The 19,977-nt window shown below is 41.5% G+C and overlaps 1 protein-coding gene across 1 annotated transcript in view; it reads right to left on the bottom strand.

Annotated features, from left to right (window-relative positions):
- Nucleotides 1–3,716: 3,716 nt before the first annotated feature.
- syt9b (synaptotagmin IXb) overlaps nucleotides 3,717–19,977 on the bottom strand; it is a 111,391-nt gene continuing 95,130 nt past the window's right edge. The window contains exons 5-8 of the mRNA XM_078257724.1: nucleotides 16,210–16,330; nucleotides 12,937–13,108; nucleotides 11,877–12,006; nucleotides 3,717–4,098 (exon numbers count right to left, since the gene is read on the bottom strand). Coding sequence (XP_078113850.1) covers nucleotides 4,021–4,098; nucleotides 11,877–12,006; nucleotides 12,937–13,108; nucleotides 16,210–16,330 — 501 coding nt within the window. The 3' untranslated portion in view covers nucleotides 3,717–4,020. The remainder of the gene's footprint in view (nucleotides 4,099–11,876; nucleotides 12,007–12,936; nucleotides 13,109–16,209; nucleotides 16,331–19,977) is intronic.

The raw sequence follows: 19,977 nt of genomic DNA, 5'->3' as shown, positions 1-19,977 counted from the left end.
TATACAGACGAAGAACTAGCCTCACAAGAGTTGGAAAGAACGAGACAGAGAGGGGCAACGGGCAGATGAACTTGCTGCTCCAAGCGCAAGCTAAAGCTAGCCTTCAGTAACTGGAGGACATAGCAACACCACCGCCGCTCCGTGCATTTTTATTGGGATGATTATCACAGAAGCCTGGCGGAATACACTCACCGGAGGGCAGCTAGCAGCTAACGGCTATCTGGCTGTACACACTCACCGGAGGGCAGCTAGCAGCTAACAGCTACTACCGCACTACTGTTTTTTTTAGGGGGAATACACTTCAAGACGTGACATGACCTGTCCTCTGGAGGACATAGCCAGACCACCGCCGCTCCGTGGATTGTTATTGGGATGATTATCACAGAAGCCTGTCTGAATACACTCACCGGACAGCAGCTAGCAGCTAACGGCTAACGGCTATCAGCTAGCAGGGCAAGCTAGCTACCGGCAGGATCGAGACAGGGACCAGGGTAGGTGAATTTAAACAATGTCTGAGTTGAAAACGCATCTTGTTGACACGTAAGGGCCCTGTTCATGTGACACAGACATATTAATTGCATTTTGTGTCTGTTAAGAGGCACAAAGGCACTCTAAAACTTGCCCCGACAACTGCCGTTTTAGCTCAGGGGACGCTTGTACATGTAGCTGCAGCTTCTCCATGTTGCCTGCACTGATTCGGGTCGGGTTTTTTTCTATCGAAAGTACTCGCGTAGCTATAGCGATCATGATTAACGTAAAAATTGGCCGGAATTCTCCTTTAAGTGTTCGTTAAATGGTAGACCAGAATCAAATCGAGACACAGGATTCGCTCAGATAAGTTATATCAAGCTTTAGTGAATGATATTGCAAATAAATACATATGCATATGGACGCAGTTCTCCTTCAAGATCCGTCTCCTTCGCCCTACCAACAGACAGAGTCTCCTTAGGAACTGGTCCCGACTAGCCTAAAAACCCTAGCTTTTATTCATCTCAGGCTCTGCCTTCTCCATGGTGTGTGTCTTCATTTATCAGTTGGATGTAGTCCAGGTCCGGCTTTCTCATGAAAATTGTTAAAGGATGACGCGCAAGAAGACAGTTCTGCTATTGTTAACCAGACAGGTGTCTCAAATTATATACTCTGTTTCAACAGTGTTTTACGGTGTTGTACTGTCTGAGATATGTACGTGTTCTTATCTACTGCAGAGCAGAAAAGGGGCATAGCAAGGTCATTTCACGCCTGAGTCTTACATCTTACTTATTGCGAAACACATCTCACACACAGCTGCATTGTTTGTCTGCTCTTCTTGGTCTTTTATTCAGCTTAATTATTTTTCCTGGTTATCTGGTATTCCCTTTCAGACTTATCAGGCCAGATGGCTTTCTCACAGACAGTCAGGAAGAGCAGAGACCAGGCCATTCATTTTCACAAAATATATTCTACAATTCCCTCTTTATACACTGTTCACGCAGTGTATACCATAATAAGTGTAAAACAGTAATAAATGGGGAAAATTTCATATCCCTCTTTTTACACACCAAACGCTGTGTAACCTAAAACTACCTAATTTCTAACTACCTACTTTCTAACCTAGAAATACTAAGTACAGATCAAGGCAATTAACAGTAGTGAAAAATAAACTATGATACTGGTATTAAAAGGGCAGTGCTATGTGGTGCGTGTGTCCTATATGTAGACTTTTAGCTGCTAGTGTAAGCTGCATAATACATTTCTTTCTATGACTATACTTGATGGTTACATTTATTATTGTGGAAATCTCTAAACATTGTGGAACAGCAAAAACTTCCAAATAGAAAAGTCACCATTTCTGGGTTACTGGACTACCAAATGCAGAGGCCCTGATGGAGCTCTAGGGCCTGCAGCTTGCTGCTCTCCCTCCCCTCTTCCTGCTAAATGGCCAGTGTGTGTGAGTGAGAGCGCGGTCAGTGAGCTTGTTACGCCCGCAATCTCTTACCACAGGTTCCAGTTAATCTTATAATGGATATGTGTGTTGAGTTATTTAAACAAACAATCTTGTCCACGAGTCTCATTGATAGAGCCCGCGGTGAACTGGATGGAGCTCTATCAATGAGAGCTAGCTAGCCTCCTCCTAACGAGACCTCTGAAATTCACAAAAATGCATTAAATTAAAATTGGACAAAAGTGTTGGCTTTGTAAGACCTTAGGGTAGCTGTGATATAAATGCTGTGATGAAATTCAAACTTTAAATATACTATAGTTATGCCGAAAGTGTAGCGCCGATCTTTTCCCATAGGATTGAATGGGACACTAGCAGCTCCTCCTAACGAGACCCCTCAAATTCACAAAAATGCATTAAATTGAAATTGGACAAAAGTGTTAGCTTTGTAAGACCTTAGGGTAGCTGTGCTATAAATGCCGTGACGAAATTCAAACTGTAAATATACTATAGTTATGCCAAAAGTGTACCCGGGGTCTGTGAAAGGACAGGCCGGGCGGCGAGGCAGCAACCCAGGCAGCAGCGGCCGCTGTCACGTTAGCCTGCGGAGCTCCTGAACTCCGACACACAGTCGGACAAAATTTGCAATTAGCCGGCTGCCGCTGTCTCGTCAGACTGTGTGAGGCTCCTGAATTCCGACACGTCTTACCAAATTTGCAATTAGCCATCAATTTTCGTAAACGGCCCATATTTGAGCTTTATATAGTTGATTTCTCTCATAAAAGTCTCAGAAGTGAATTTAGTAACGGAATAGCAGACGAACAATGTATAACATTGCAGTGTCTGAAATATGAGACCTGCTGTCTCTTCTCCACTGTATATGTATGTGCTTCGCTCAACCAATCAGCTCGCAGCTCATCTAAATATTCATGAGCATACCATATTTGGAAGAAAAGCTCTCGTTCCAAATTGAGCCATTTCACAGCGATGCATTAGGCCCCATAGAATAGCACCTGGGCCTTTTTCAGCCCAACCAATGTTACATACCCTATTAGGAGACCTTAAGGAACAGTGTGAAATACCCTATATAATCATTCTATCACCCCTTTAAAACTTAAAGGTACATGGTGTAGTGACCACAAATTGGAGTCAGACAGTATCTGGCCATTTTGGGCCAGACCAGAACTGGTCAACGGTCACACTTTTTCCTTCAACTCCCGGCATCAGATTTGAAATGCCAACAACACAGAACCAGCAGTATTTTAGGAAAAGGGCGCTATTTAAGCAACATTTTTGTATAGCCTACTACAGATACCCCCTGACAAAATGACCTGATAACACAGATGGCTGTAACTACACTAACTCAGTCACTCACTGCCTGTTTCTGCAGTTTCTAAAATGTTATTATTAAAAAGGTATTTAATTAAGTATTGTCCTCTGGGAAAACATCCTTACCTTTTTATTTCTTTTAGCTCTCACCAAACAGGTACTGCAGAAAAAAACAGCTTCGGTTGCTGGGTCCTCATTAGAAGCTCCAAAATGTTAAAAAGGTCGGAGTAGGCACATCACACACCTCATAATGCTTTTGGTCTGCATTATGCCATTTAAAACAAAAGGTACTTTTTGTACTTAAAAACACACGTGTCAGATGCTTTCAATGTGTTTGGGCCTTATCTCTTCCTGCATCTATGATACCTGATTACATACACAAATCACAAGCTACAGCTTCACACATTGGCCTAAAACATAATGATTTTGGTCCACAAAAAATTGTTAAAAAATAGCTTCACCTGTTAGATAATCTCAACCTTTTAATACTGTCAGTAACAACTAAAAATGACAAATCAAAGTACTAGTAGTTCAGTTGGAATGTAGTTAAGTGAGTTTTGGTTGTGAAGACAAATGAGGAGGTAAGAAGTGGGTATTAACTTTTGCAGCAGTTTTAGCACACTAAAGCCTTGTTCAGTCTAGTGACATAACAGCTTGAGTAATGGCTTTTAGCTGATGCTGCTACTGTAGTTGCTTGTTAGTCACACCTTGCACCGTGTGTGTGTGTGTGTGTGTGTGTGTGTGCGTGTGTGTGTGTGTGTGTGTGTGTGTGGTCATGGCGATGGTGGTAGCTTCAGGGAATTGGTGGATCCTACTTGGCTTCCACTCCCCGTCGCTCCCTGTCCGACCCACTGGACCACAACAAAGAAGGAGAAGAAAAAGGGAGGGAGAGAAAGACCATCAGGTTAGATGCAAACAGGTTTATTTAATTTTTTATCAAAATTTGATTAACATCATATATGGAAATAATTGTTCAAATATGAGAGCCAATCTCTTCAGTTAAGGCAGGGATAGCAAAACTCTTTTGATTGTGTGCCATACAGTGGGGCTCGAAAGTTTGGGCACCCCAGGTAAAAATTTGTATTAATGTGCATAAAGAAGCCAAGAAAAGATAGAAAAATCTCCAAAAGGCATCAAATGACAGATTAGACATTCTTATAATATGTTAAAAAAAGTTAGATTTTATTTCCATCATTTACAAAATAACAGAAAACAAAAAATGGCATCTGCAAAAGTTTATAGCATGCACCACCCCCTTTGGAAAGCTGAGACCTGACAGTGTCATGGACTGTTCTCAATCATCGTCTGGAAAGACCAGGTGATGTCAATCTCAAAGGTTTTAAATGCCCAGACTCATCTGACCTTGCCCCAACAATCAGCACCATGGGTAAGCAGTTGTCTAGAAAACTGAAACTGAAAATAGTTGACGCTCACAAAGCAGGAGAAGGCTATAAGAAGATAGCAAAGCGTTTTCAGATGCCAATATCCTCTGTTCGGAATGTAATTAAAAAATGGCAGTCATCAGGAACAGTGGAAGTTAAAGCAAGATCTGGAAGACCAAGAAAAATATCAGACAGAACAGCTCACAGGATTGTGAGAAAAGCAAGTCAAAACCCACGTTTGACTGCACAATCCATCCAGAAAGATCTGGCAGACACTGGAGTTGAACACACATTGGTACACCATTCCACTATAAAGAGATACTTGAACAACTCATGGAAGAGTCATCAGAAGAAAACCTCTTCTACATCCTCACCACAAAAATCAGCATTTGCAAATGAACATATAGACAAGCCTGATGCATTGTGGAAACAAGTTCTGTGGACCGATGAGGTTAAAATAGAACTTTTTGGCCAGAATGTGCAAAGGCACATTTGGAGAAGAAAGGGCACAGAATTTAATGAAAAGAACCTCTGTCCAACTGTTAAGCATGGGGGTGGATCAATCATGCTTTGGGGTTGTATTGCAGCCAGTGGCACAGGGAACATTTCACGAGTAGAAGGGAAAAATGGATTCAATAAAATGTCAGCAAATTTTGGACGCTAACTTGATGCCATCTGTGAAAAAGCTGAAGTTAAAGAGAGGATGGCTTCTACAAATAAAACACACCTCAAAATCCACGGTGGATTACATCAAGAGGCGTAAACTGAAGGTTTTGCCATGGCCTTCACAGTCTCCTGACCTCAACATAATTGAAAATCTATGGATAGACTTTAAAAGAGCAGTGCGTGACGGACAGCCCAGAAATCTCAAAGAACTGGAAGACTTTTGTAAGGAAGAATGGGCGAAGATACCTCAAACAAGAATTGAAAGACTCTTGGCTGGCTACAAAAAGCGTTTACAAGCTGTGATACTTGCCAAAGGGGGCAGTACAAGGTACTAACTCTGCAGGGTGCCCAAACTTTTGCAGACGGCATTTTTTGTTTTCTGTTATTTTGAAAGTGTAAATGATGGAAATAAAATCTAACTTTTTTTGACATATTATAAGAATGTCTAATCTGTCATTTGATGCCTTTTGGAGATTTTTCCATCTTTCCTTGGCTTCTTTATGCACATTTAATACAAATTTTTACCTGGGGTGCCCAAACTTTCGAGCCCCACTGTATATACAGAAAAATATAAGAAGTCAAGGGCCAAGCAATAGTAAATGCGTAGTTTCTAGACCAGAAAACCCAATGTGCCATAGAAAATTTTCGTTTTAAATAACTACGCAACACTACTTTAACTTTACAGTAGTTTATGTACAGTTGAGTTTAAAATAAGTTAAAGCAATGCTGATTTTTGATAACAATGGAATTTTGGTTTAGATGCAATCAATGCACACTGCAGCTGGGCGAAAAGGACTGTATAAAATACTGATTAGACCTAATTAGCATTTGTCTGCCTCACACCATCCCAAGCTTCTAAAGAATAATTACATCATGTCTGTTATTTTGCATACTGGAAGAAGCCCTATACGCTCTGTGCACAGCGTCATGACGACCGTTCGAAGTTGACAGGAAATCGGCACCTCCACTTCTGGCGAAACATCACTCAGCAAACCAGCAAACTCACCCTGTCATCGCCAAAACATGAGTGCTACTAAATTTCTTAAAATTGTAAACGGCTCAAAGGAACACTGCTGTGTGCCACTTTGTTTGGCCACAGGCCGTTATAACAGTACGCTTAGTTTCCACTGCTTCCCCAAAAACGCAAGTCTTCAGGCTCAGTGGATTCATCAAGTGCAAAGGACGAGGTTTACCGTAACCCACCACACAAAGGTTTGCAGTCGGCACTTTAAGCCCCACAAGATTGTGCTATCCAAGAAAGGAAGGTGTGCTTTTGTAGTAGGTGCTGTCCCTTCGTTGTTCGAGTGGAACAATTATTCAACCAAGGAACGACCCATTGTTTGGGAACGACGGGCAAGATCACCGAGCCCGGAGCCTGATGTCCTTGAACCAGCAGCAGAGCCTATCGCCATCCCTATGGTCATGGACCATGACTATGAAGCATCTCCTACTGTGTGCGTGGATAGGCAACTAAAACAAGAAATCAATGTATTTTGAGAGCAACTGAAAACATGCAATCTGTCCAAATTTGGACTGCAGCGGTTTGCCTCTTCTCCAGAAGACATACGATTTTACTCCAGGTAAGACAGCTATCAGCAATTGTCAAAGTTGAACTGGCTTTGATGCCACATATGTTTATGTATAAAACATGTAAAGCACACAGTTACTGTGTAGGCTTACGCCATTCTCATGCTGAGAACTTACTCTATATAGGCTACAGGAGGTTAGGCTACTATAGCACATTTGTCACATAGTGTAACTGGTGAAGATTACTTCCTTAGTTAGATGAACTAACTTTCAAATCATCTTAAAACCTCACAACTCTGTAGGCTTACACTCTCCTCTCAAGTCAATCGATTTGTGCTACTAAACGCTATGTATGTTGTTACGATGTATGTATGTATGTATGTTACGCTAGTATGCTACGCTACCAAATAGACTTTCTGATTCAGTGTATTGTTGATAACCCAAAACACCACCATTTTTGTCCTTTTTTATTTCATTACTATACAGTCTAAGTAATCTTACTCTAACTGCCATACCCTATTAGGTTCCCATCCTACCCTGATGGCGTTTTGGAGCCTGATTGAGTCTGCAACATCAAAAATGATCAGTGACCAGCAGAGCCAGGAAAGCATGCGCCATGAGCACAGTCACTGAGAGCCCTATGACCAGACCACAACAAAGCAATGAATTAGAGGAATGAAATCTTATTTTCTACTTGTTTCATACTGGTTATATTCTAAAGCACAAACTAGAAGTACACTCAGAGTGCAGACCTCCGCCAAGGCATACTTTTGTATGAGTCTATACATAGTTTTTTAGGAAAATCCTTTTAAGTATACCTTTAAGCTTTTCACAAAATATCTTCAAAATGAAGATCAAATGCCTTTTTGCGTCTGTCATTGCATTTTACTGGAATTTGTATGCGTGTGTGTGTGTGTGTGTGTGTGTATGTGTGTGTGCATGCTTGTGCTGAGAAATACCATGGGTATATCCCAAGTCTCTTATTTGCATCCACGTTAACAAGGAAATGTTTTTTTTTGAGTGATGAGATGTCCTTTTCTGTGAAACGTCACGTGAAGCGACGTCCGTTTGTGATGACGGTGGCACAGCTGGATTTGCTTAAACACAACATTATATTCACAAAGAAACAATAGCCCCGACCACCTGCCCACTCTGTTTGGACACATTTACTTGTATTGACATTCATTTTACCACACTGATAGGTAGGCTAACATTACCGCCTCATTTATTTATTGTTAAGTTTTTATTGTCTGCTTGTTTCTTAGGCAATTTTAGCAGTATCTTGCTTTGCAATCTATTACAAATAAAATATATAAAATTATATAAAACAGGTGTATATAAAAAATGCCTAATGATTTTTGAAATACTGTAAATAAAACTATTAATCTGTGACTGCTGATTGCCACTGACGAGCTGCACTTAGGTCGGGATGCAACTTCTGGCTCTGGAGTTTGTGCATCTGAATTTAGTAGGGGTGCACTAGTGTGGGTCAGCAAAACAGCAATGAAAGATAGTGTAGGAGTTACGGGTCCCTAGCGTGGTCCCAGATGAACAGATGCTGGAACACAGGTTTAAAAATGTGTAAACAATAATAAGTGAATAAGGAACACTGTGTCATTCCTTTTCAGCAACAGTTTCCTTTCTGAGACAGAATGGCACCCATACCCTCAAACTCTCCAGTCCCCAGAGGAACCATGGCTAAATATTATCGCCTACAAAGCTGTCAATCATCTGGCGATAGCAATGTGCTTTGTGTGGATGAAGCATTAAGATGTTAAATTTGACTTATTTAGCGGCTGGCTCTCTGCGTCGTAATGTTATCTCGAAATGTTGCTCGTTTGTCTGTTACTGCAAAACCCTGCAAAACCTCACCTCCTTAAATATACGGAAATGTATACGTTGCCATGCCAACTGTACACATAAAACTGGCTGCAGCTCTGACCATGCTGCTACGTTGATTTGAATGGGAATGGCCTTTCTATCCATTTTATTTCTTATCTAGGCTATGGAACAGTGGTTACATAACCCTAGAAACGAGCCTCAACGTCACCATGCACGTGAATGCACGCGTGTCACAGGTGCGCTCCGGTACTTAAATAAATAGCACTACACCCCTGATCACCACCCCACACTAGCTCTGTGTCCCATCTTGGCCACCCCAGTAAAAATGTCCTTGATACGCCACTAGTGTGTGTGTGTGTGTGTGTGTGTGTGTGTGTGTGTGTGTGTGTGAGAGAGATTATTTGTTGAATTGAAAGGGGAACTACGCCCATAAAATTCATACATGTTTTTCTATGGTCTTAGACAGTCCAAATATCAGTAAACATAAAAAAAACTCTCCCAAATCCACCAACTAGAGTGATAACACTCAGATGTGTGATGCCATTAAGTATAAGTCTGAAATGCTTCATAGACAATTCATTTGGAATGATTGTATAGATCACACTGAGGGCACCCAGGGAAATGTTCTGAATATATGGGCACATTTTGTTATAGAACTGAGAACATTACAATAGAATAAAGCTAATTTGGGTATAAAAGAGAAAACAATATTCTTTGGGTATACAAAATCAGTCTTCCATTAATTCTCTGTCTAAGTCTTTGAAGCAGCTTCAGACTTTATACTTGCTACTTTATACCTGATCAGAAGTTTGACACTTGTCTAGTTTCTGGCTTTGAGAGAGTTAGATTAGATAGCTGTTCACAAAGATTGATAGCACAAATAACATATTGGAATACTTAATTTAGGTGATGTTCCCCTTTAATCTATAGTTTTTATGTGGGAATACTTTGCTTGTGTGAGTTTCCCTCAGGACTTCTGTGTAAGGTAATTTAAAGAAACACAAATAAGCCATTAGTTTGGACCTCTGCTGTAGTCCAGTGCTGCTGCTAATGGCCTCAGACAGGGCTACTAGAAAGTCTACCAGGACCTGTGGACTTTGTGTGTGTGTGTGTGTGTGTGTGTGTGTGTGTGTGTGTGTGTGTGTGTGTGTGTGTGTGTGTATTTTAGTGCTATACAAATGGCCCTAGAGAAAGCAATCGAGCTTTTCTAGCTTCACCATTCACCACCATCAGGATACTGACCTCCCACCAATGCTGCAACTCATCTGGTAGATACAGTGTGACAGCTAACACTTCATTTACTTTCTGAGTGTTAAACTGGAAGAAACAGGAAGAATCCTGGTGTCAGATGCAACTAAATAAGATAATCATGTGGAATAATGGTGTAAAAAGAGCTCTAACTGCCTGCACAACCTGAATTAAAAGAACTAAATCTAGTTGATTATTAGTTTCCTGTTGCTCCTTTCACTCACACACACATCGAGTACACACACAAACGAAGTGGGGACCGACCATTTACAAGTGAAGTGAAAATATGAGGGAAAAAAATATTCTGAAAGGAGAATACTTAAAGCTCAAGTGCATAACTTTTTATTTATTAATGAACATCCGTTACATTCAAGCCATTGCCAAATAAGTTACTACAAAGCTGATTAAGACTATGAGCATCACAAAACTCTGTCTGTATTTCTCAGTATGGCTATGTTTTGAAAATGGTGTCGTCTGGCGACTTTCACGTGCAGAAACTCAAGTGAAGATATTGATCTCTTCTGAAGAGTCCATGTTTTTTTTTAATCCTGTGTGTCCTTATTGGCCATAAGCAATTGTGTGGAGGATTGGTGGGTGTGGTGCGCAATCACGGAAAGCATGCGTCATGTGGATGCACCGACAGTGTTGTTGTCATTACTTAGAATTCCTCATGGGGGAGACAAAAACTATACACTATAGCTTTAAGGCCTTTTTACATCGAGGGCAAAACGAAAAATTAAAATTTGCATTCAAACCTTTCACACCAAGGCTGACACGAATATTAACATTCCATGCGTTCCACCCAAAAGTTTGGCACATCATGCATTGATTGATTGAATTCATTGTTGTGTTTACTATCATAAATCCACACTCAAATCTACACACTGGAGTCAGGCTCCTCCAGTATGCAATACTGTAGTGTAGAGGTCTTCACAAGTCCAAAGAATTTGTGCCATGAAACCAGGACCGGACCCGATGATAGGAGATAGACCCGATCGGCACTGATTTTTACAGCTGATTTGCGATAGGTTAACTTCAATTTACAAGTTACCAAAACAAAACTTTGTGTCTTTCCTAATGCAACACGAGTAGCCTTCTCCCCTGTTCCTGGCTGTGATGCATATAAGACAGCTCGTTTCAGCAAGAGTTTTGTCCCATCTGCAATAGTAGCCTTGAATGATCTGCCTCACTGACACTGTTGTGAGCTGGGATGATGTATGCTGTTATTGGGATTTTGTGTACTATATAACTATCTTACTATATTTGTATGTGGCTATGTGTGTGTCTATGTGTTGTTGTTGCTATGTGTACTGACTGTAGAAACAAATATTCCTCTGGGACAATACGTCTAAATCCTCTATGAAAGAATAACAGAAATCCATCCAGGATCCATCCAGGATTTCTGTTATTCCTTTCTTGCAATGCTGATTAAATCAGCATTCTAATCCTCTTGTTATTTCAGTTTAAAGGTCCACTTGCTGTCGTGGTGTCAGCTTTGCAGTTTTTGTTGCATCTAGCATAATAATGATAACTCATTGACTGTTTGCCTCTTTCAACTACTTTAAGGATTGCTCGTTACCACGCTAACTTTAGCATTGCTATATTTTTTTTAATATGCTGTAATCTGTGCTCTCAGAGTGTGACTCCTGCTCTCTGACCCTTCACCTGAGAAGGTGCATTAGTTCGTGAAGGTCATTTGGTACCACCTTGTGGCCACAGATGCACTTTGCAGTTTGCTTACAGTTGTACTAATCACTTAGCACTTTGTGTAGAAAAGTTACAATGTGGTCGCATTTGGATTAATTTATTTTTAATTCATTCACAGGTCTTTAATTCAAGGTTGTAATGGTCAGTTATGGTCAGCTTATATCTCCTGCGCTCGGTGGATTTCTCAAGGAAAGACAATGAGCTTTTGTATGCTTCTGTAGCCAGTAATAATAATAATAATAATAACTGGCCCATACCTCCATTAGTGGGTGCCAGTGTGCAATAGGTTTCCGTGGGTATGTCAGCATTTCATTCCAGTGGTCTCGCCCCAGGCTCTCAGCGTCATTGCCCACCCTGCATACCCCAATCACTTCATTATGTCCGACCCTGCAGGACAGAAAGAACAACACATGGAGACTCAAAAATGTTGCATCATTTAATGTACTGTATATTTAACCGATATGCGTAGGTAGAGGTGACAGGTTATTTGGGGCAGATAAAGTTTTAGTGGTACTGAGTAACTTAAAGGTCCTATGACATGCTGCTGTTTGGATGCTTTTATATAGGCCTTAGTGGTCCCCTAATACTGTATCTGAAGTCTCTTTCCCGAAATTCAGCCTTGGTGCAGAATTACAGCCACTAGAGCCGGGCCAAATTCTCTGGGCGGGCAAAGCAGAAAAAGGGGAGGTAACCTTGCTCCTTATGACCTCATAAGGAGCAGATTCCAGATCAGCCCATCTGAGCTTTCATTTTCTCAAAGGCAGAGCAGGATACCCAGGGCTCGGTTTACACCTATTGCCATTTTTAGCCATTGGGGGACCATAGGCAGGCTGGGGGAACTCATATTAATGTTAAAAAAAACTCATAAAGTGAAATTTTTATGCCATGGGACCTTTTAAAAATTTATATTATTTTGAATTGTTTTTGCGCTTGGCACAAGAGCCTGCTATGTGGTGATAGCCCCACGCTCGCAATGTCAAGTGCCCTAAGTGTGGGAAAACAACAATATGCATGCCCAAGTCTTTGGCAATGAAAGTGGGTGGCACAACTTTCAGGATCTCAGGCATCTTTCTGACAGGATTACCAAACATGAAAGCAGCAGGACAACGCTATAAAATTGGGCTTACTTTGCAGAGAAAACATAACTACCCAAATTTGGAGCGCATACAAATGGGGAATTGATCTGTATAACAAATTGTGGGAGAACAGGTATGTGCTCAGTCTGATTATTATTATTTTTCTGATTTTGCATCTGTCCAAAGTAGTTGTTGACCCACCATTTTTTCCACCTAAAAGGCATGTAGGTAACTTACTAACCGATCATAGTCCATGACAGCTATGAGCAGGCTGATCTGGTTGATGTTCTCAGGAGGAACATCAAACACAATGGCTTCATTGTACAATGGGTTTAGAGTGTTACGCTTGGTTGACGTCTTCCTCTTCTTTAGCCTCCGGCCTTCACACATCAAGGACACTTTCACATATGGATCTGGAGAAAGGTAACATGTGGGAAGTTCAATAAGGATGCCAAAATGACTTGGCATGGACAGCCATTAAACAAAATACTATATTGACTATAATAAAGCACGTAAGCACCTTATGTGTATATTAGACTACATCACCTCCCAGTGGAAACATTGCTTTGTTGTTGCGGAGGGAAGGAAGAGGAGGAAGCTATTCTGGAGAACCCCTCCCATCCCCTCTATGATGAACTGGCGAAGATGAGGAGCACGTTCAGCCAAAGACTCATTTCTCCTCAGCACACCACAAAGCGCCTTGGCCAGTTGCCATCAAGCTCCACAACCTAGCTTGACCCCCACATGAGAACTTTAATTATGGTGTTGACTTTAGACTACCAACTCCTTCATGGACTCTGCAGCACATGAACTACTAAGATGTACATTTCGTAACTTTGACAGAAGCCTGTCTCATCCATACACAAAGTGCGTGTACATGAACCTGGTGTCACGTCATAATCAAGTCTGTTAGTTTTCATTAGCCGCCTGACTGGAGTGGGTGTGGTCTACCTGTGCCGTGAAGCTGAAGAGGGTCTGGGAAACCAGACAACGGGAAGCTGGGACGGAGACCACATGTGGTGGTGGAACAGCTCAGGGAAAGACCACTGAAAAGGATCTTCTTTTCCTAAACCCAACTGTCCCGTTCCCGTCACGTGAACGTACCCATGATCTTTTCCTAAACCTAACTGTGTCAAAAGTGACAACAATAGTCCCAACCCAGCGCTTTTAGCTAAAGCATGTATAGATATGACGCTAAAGAAGACTTTAATCGTCAATAGCAACGCCAAAGGAATCTGACCAAGCGTCCGTATTTTACGTGATGGGAGTGAGAATGTGTTGACCTGGGAAACAAAAAAGAAACCTGGATAATCCTGATTGAAACGGGTTATTCATGTCCACGTAAACTTACTCATAGATCTATTGTTGATTGACTGTACATATATCATTCATATACTCAATGTTTCATTCATATATTTACTGTGCATTTATATTGATTGATACACTGTAAATATATTCACTAATACACTCATATATGCATTCATATTTTCACTAACGATAAACGTAGAGCAACAGATGTATTTTCATTCATATATTTATTGTACATTTATATTTATTGGAAGACTGCTACATATGTCCACTAATTTCATTTTAGTGATCCGGTGCAGATACCTAGGGCCAGCAGCTTGGTATTTAATTATTGGTAACTATTGTTATTCTTGTTTTAATTATTAGGGCCTGAGCGCCGACAGCAGCGAAGGCCCTGTATTGACAATGTATTAAAGGCTCCATTACCTTGTATCTCACGTTATGGCTCCGTAGCAGACGTTTTTATAAAAATAGGCTAACGATTGTGTCATAACCACGCGACTTACTGTCACATAGTAGAGGAATTACCGTATAGTACAGGAGAAGCTTGCAGGCAGTTTCGACTTACATTAGCTGTCTAAGTTGAATTACTAATGTTAACTAGCATTTTAGTGAGCAATAATTAGCCTGTGTCCATGTTATCTCCTTATATATACCTACGCTCTCCGTCTCTGCAAGATTCAGAATGATTGAGATTTCTCTTGGCACAGCTACCAGAAGACTTCACATCTACATCCACAAGCTCAGTTGGAGGCTGCGCAGTAACGCTCAGCGCTCACCGGAATATCCTTCACTGGTCTCCGTCCAGAGCAACGGGATCTGTTGATCCATTATATACTGTCTATGGATTCATAAGACTCTTACTCTGAGAACATTTACAGGACAAAACTGACTCAAAGTCATAGCGTCCCCTATGGCAACAGGAAGTAGGCCTAAAAGTCAAGCTGCTATACTTTAACGAAGTCCTCCTAGAGATTTCATCCGATGGACTTCAAATTTGGTCTGTACCATCTCAACACCTTAAAGATGAAAAGTTAAAAACTTTTCGTCAAACGGTGTGGGCGTGGCGTGGCGGCCATTTTGAGTGTTTAGCGATGAACGAAAAAGTGGCTGTAACTACAGTGTACATTGTCATATCTGCTTAAAATTTCCCACACTCAACAAGAGTCCAGGCCTGAGGACATATCCAGGCCAATATTGACTTTTGGTCATAGCGCAGCAACAGGAAATCAGCCTTATATGACAAACATCATCCGATTTACATGAAACTTAGAATGTGTGGTCTACTTGTGATACTGAGCCGGCCCCTATACTTTAAACACACCCACTTACTCAGACCACGCCCCCTTTCATACTATTTGAACCATTTCATTGTTGATGGTTTGGCCCGCCCACTATGCTTAAGCCACGCCCCATTTCATAACTGGTGACCCGTTTAAGGTAGAGGCTTATGTGAGGTATCAATGAACTCAGCAGAGACTTCCTTTTTTATTGTTAAAGGTTTGCCCCGACCCCTATGCTTTGGCCACGCCCCCTTTCACAGCTAATGAACTGTATGACGTACAGTCTTGTGTGAGGTATCATTGAACTCAGCAGGGAGTTCCCTTTTCATTGGTCACGATTTGCGGTGTCTGACTGCCGCACGGTCGCAAGGAGCGGCGTCCGCCAGTAATTCTGACGCGCGTAGAGGCGCGAGGGCTCGTCCAACGCTGCTTCCAGCTTTAATTATTAGTATTATTATTATTATTATTATTATTATTATTATTATTATTATCTATATTGGTGGGTTCTTGACTCTTACCTTCTCCTATGTTTCATTCTCACTGCTGTTGCTGCAAAGTAGGGTTGGGTACCAAACACGGTACGTTTTAGGGTACAGACTTAATTACGTTGGTCCTACCAAATACCGATTTGCATTAAATCAATCTGTGCCAAATTTAGGTACCTGAGAGCGCGCAAGCTTCTCTCTTCTCTCCTCTGTTCTCTCCTCTGCATTTTTGACAGAGAGCGGGCAACACACTAACACGCAGAGCTGCGGTGCAGACGGAGCGATATTTTTACAACTGAAATTAACTTTACAGAGCAAAAGTATACCATTGGCTACTGGCACCAAATTTCAGATTAAAATCTGAACTGTATCCAACACTACAGCTACGTCACCTGAATCTCCCTACAGGGATATCATATCTTGTCAGTCATTACCCACCTGAAGCTCCAGTGATGTCCATGGCTTTGAGATTTCTGGCCTTGATCATGGTGATGGTGAGTCTGCCAGCCGTGGGGAGATAGCACAATGAGAACATCAGCTCTCCTAGGTCCACATTGTCCTGTAACGAAATGTAAAGAAAAAAGCTTTCATTCAGCTATTATTAACATTTAAAAGACAAGAAGTGATGCCTTTTTTTGTGATGGTGGTCTATGGGTATAATGTTTGTTTTTTTGCCGCAGGGGATTTTATAGGTAAAGTATAGTTGGCACTGGGCAGCAAGGCTGAGTGGCAGCGCCACGCAGCTCTCTTAATACATTACATCCATGGTTACATACGTGTTTGCTAACCAGCGGTCTTATTTATTTTTTGGCAATCATTGCTACTCTAGCACCTCTAGACTGAATTAGAAAATATAGCTATATATCAATTACCTAGGCTCTTAGCAGTACAGTTGACTCACAAGGAGACGTTGCTTTTAAAACAGAACAGCTGCAGGTTTATTGCACTCAGCAACACACCATTAACAGAAATGTTTTATTTTGCAATCAAAAATACCCCAAAATAAAATAAAAATTGATCGTTTGTTTAGTTAAAAAAACAGAATTAATTGTTTCTGTCTAAAGGCCTTTTCAGAGCGAACATGAATAATTTGACCATAATGCCTTGTATTAAAGATCATTATTACTAATAAACACATCTAAATATCACCTCATCGGATTCTGTTCAGTTAGGAAATGCAACCACATTCTAACTCTTTTACACAAAGTGCTGTGTGTGTGTGTGTGTGTGTGTGTGTGTGTGTGTGTGTGTGTGTGTGTGTGTGTGTGTGTAGTACAGTACAACAGCAACTGCAAGCATACTGCAAAATGCATCTGTGGCCACAAGTGGGTACCAAATGACCTGCACAAACTAATGCACCTGCTCAGGAGGTGAAAGGTTAGAAAGCAGGGGTCAGTCTCGGAGAGCACAGATAACCACAAATACCAATAATACAGCAATGCTAACGTTAGCAGCCATGGCATCTGTCAATGTGGAAGCAAGTGGACTTTTAAGCAGAAATAACAATTGGATTAGCCATGCTGTTTTCAAGATTTTTTGGGGGGCTTTTCCACCTTTAATTTTTGACAGGACAGCTAGGTGAGAAAGGGGGAAGACATGCAGGAAACTGTCACAGGTTGGATTCAAACCCTGGACCTCAGCGTCAAGGCATAAACCTCTCAGTATATATGCGCCTACTCTACCACTGACCCAACCCGGCCACAGCTGAGACAATCAGCTAAAGAGGAATAGCAGAAAACCTGGATGTATATTTACCAACTTTCTTGGCGAGATGGATTAAAGGTACAATATGTAACATTTCTGCATTAAAATGTCTAAAAACGACCATACCTATGTTATATATTTTTTGAGTTGTGTTCTTACACCATCCCAAATGTTTCCACCAAATGGCAAACCCAGAGAAATCTGTTATTTTATTTTCAGACATGTCACGTTTCATTCAGTGGCGTCATATAACCTTTCAACCTCTAGTTACTCGTAACTTCCGTCAAAACACGGCACCCAGATGATATGTTGAGTAATACTGCTTTTTCTGCAACAAGGCATAATTTTGTGATTAATTACATGCCACTTTGCAACACAGTAATACAACAGAAACCTTATTTATTGATACATATCAATATCGATGAAGCTTAACGTTACTACAGTGTGTTGGTTGACAAGTAGCTAACGTTAATGCTAATGCTTGGTGGATAACATTATAGGGTTACAACATTGTTCCACGTGCTCATAGTTATTTTTAGTATGCTTGTTTTGACCACGGATAAAAGCAGCGCCAGGCTAACCCACGAATAAGTTCACCAGTAACGTTAACGTTAGCTGTATAGATAGACTAATCTAATGCTAATTTAGCCAGCTAGCTAGCACACCCGGTCTGTCTGCCTCACTCCCCCCCCAGCGCAAAGACACATCATTCGGGATGAGTGCTGACAACACCCCCGGGACATATATAGCTAGTTACCGTTAGCCCCTAGCCAGCCAACAGCCACCCAAAATTACAGCAATCCTTACCTGGCCAGCACTTAACTTCAGTGCCAGATGCTAACGATGCTAACAGCAGTTTAACGAAGCGTCGGGAAGCAGGCCATATCAGAGCCAGGCATACAGTCACAACAGCAGCCATCCACAACGTTAGCTGCGTCTCCGTTAGCGCTACCGGTGTTCATGCCAAAAATCTTTACAGATTACAGAAACGTGAAGGGGGAGATCGTTCTGGGCAGCTTGGAGATGTTCTGCTGCTGCACTGCTGGCTAATGTTAGCTTGCTGGCTCACTAGCTAACTGGTCAGCTAGCTACCAATTCAGATCAAATCAATGAAAAACGTAATTATGTTGGGGACAATGCAGCTATTTTCTTAGAATGACATGAATAAACGTTACTAAACGTAACGTGAATTGAATGGGTGCAATCGCCCGTGAATAGATGCATTCTAACCAGCGATGTGTTTAACAATAAAAACTACAACTCCTGCAACTTCCCAACGTCATCAAACGTCTGTGTTTACAATCCATTGTTTTGGTTGAGAGACCCCTAGTTGCAGAAATAGAAAGAAATATTGTACGTTTAAGCGTGTCACAGCCAGGCACAGGGGGGAAGGCTACTAACGTTACATTAGGTAAGCCACAAAGCTCTGTTAGTACATTTCTTGGTCTTTTTGGTTTGGGCACACATTTTTCAACTTCTTCTATACTACAGTATTGCATACAATGAGCCCCCTCCAGTGTGAAGAGTTGAGTGTAGAGTTGAGTTTATTATAGTAAACACAACAATTAATCAATGATTGCATGATAGTACAAAAATGAAGCATAGCAAAGTTCTGGCAGGTCACGGAGTCAAGCTCGGCAGATTGACTCCGTGAATCTATTATGACAAAGTGGTCCTGACTGAAATGAAGCATAGCGTAAATTCTGGCAGGTCACGGAGTCAAGCTTGGCTATTATCTCAGCTCATAGCTCCAGCGCTTGCAAGATGTCTGCCACATTGGAAGAACCAGGCTGCTCGCCCTGCGACTCGTCATGTCGACCCACGCCCAAGGGGATGATTCTTGGCGGATTGACTGCGACATCGGTCACCATTGCTGCTCGCAGTCGCTGGCATGAATTCCAGGATCGAAGTCCGGCGTGAAATCAGCCGCCCCGCTTCCATCTAACTCCACCGCTAACCCTGCGCCGGTGTCGCTAATGGATGATGTCATTCCAGGATTGCGTTCCCTCGGAGAACGCTGGGAAGTACAGTTCCAAAGCGCAAGTAGACTTTTATGCGATAAAGGCAGTGATGTTCCCTGTTTACTGTATGAGATTCTCACCACGCCTCATAATATAGCTCAAAACGCACCGTAATTCTAGCAGTTGGTTCCTGCCAAAGCCCCCAGGAACAGCGCCATGTCTTGAAGCAACCATGGGCTTAGTGGCCACTGGTGGAATTGCAAAGTCTGACAACCCCCTTGCCCAGAAAGATTTTTCCCATAGATTGTATTTGACAGTTAAAAATATTTTTGGGGGGGTACATCAGCTTACCAGTCTGAATACTTGGATGGCCCTTGTTCAAACCATCATGTTTAAAATAAATAAAAAAATTAAATAAAAATACATCGCACTGCTATGCAGGTTCATATGATGGTTCTCCTAAGTTCCTGTAGCTGTAATTATGGTAATAATGGCTGTGGATTATCATGTATGTATGTATGTGTGTTATCTTCTGATGCAT

Source organism: Sander vitreus, chromosome 8 (genome assembly GCF_031162955.1).
Source record: "Sander vitreus isolate 19-12246 chromosome 8, sanVit1, whole genome shotgun sequence".
Lineage (NCBI taxonomy): Eukaryota > Metazoa > Chordata > Actinopteri > Perciformes > Percidae > Sander > Sander vitreus.
This window is presented reverse-complemented; position numbering and strand designations above follow the sequence as displayed.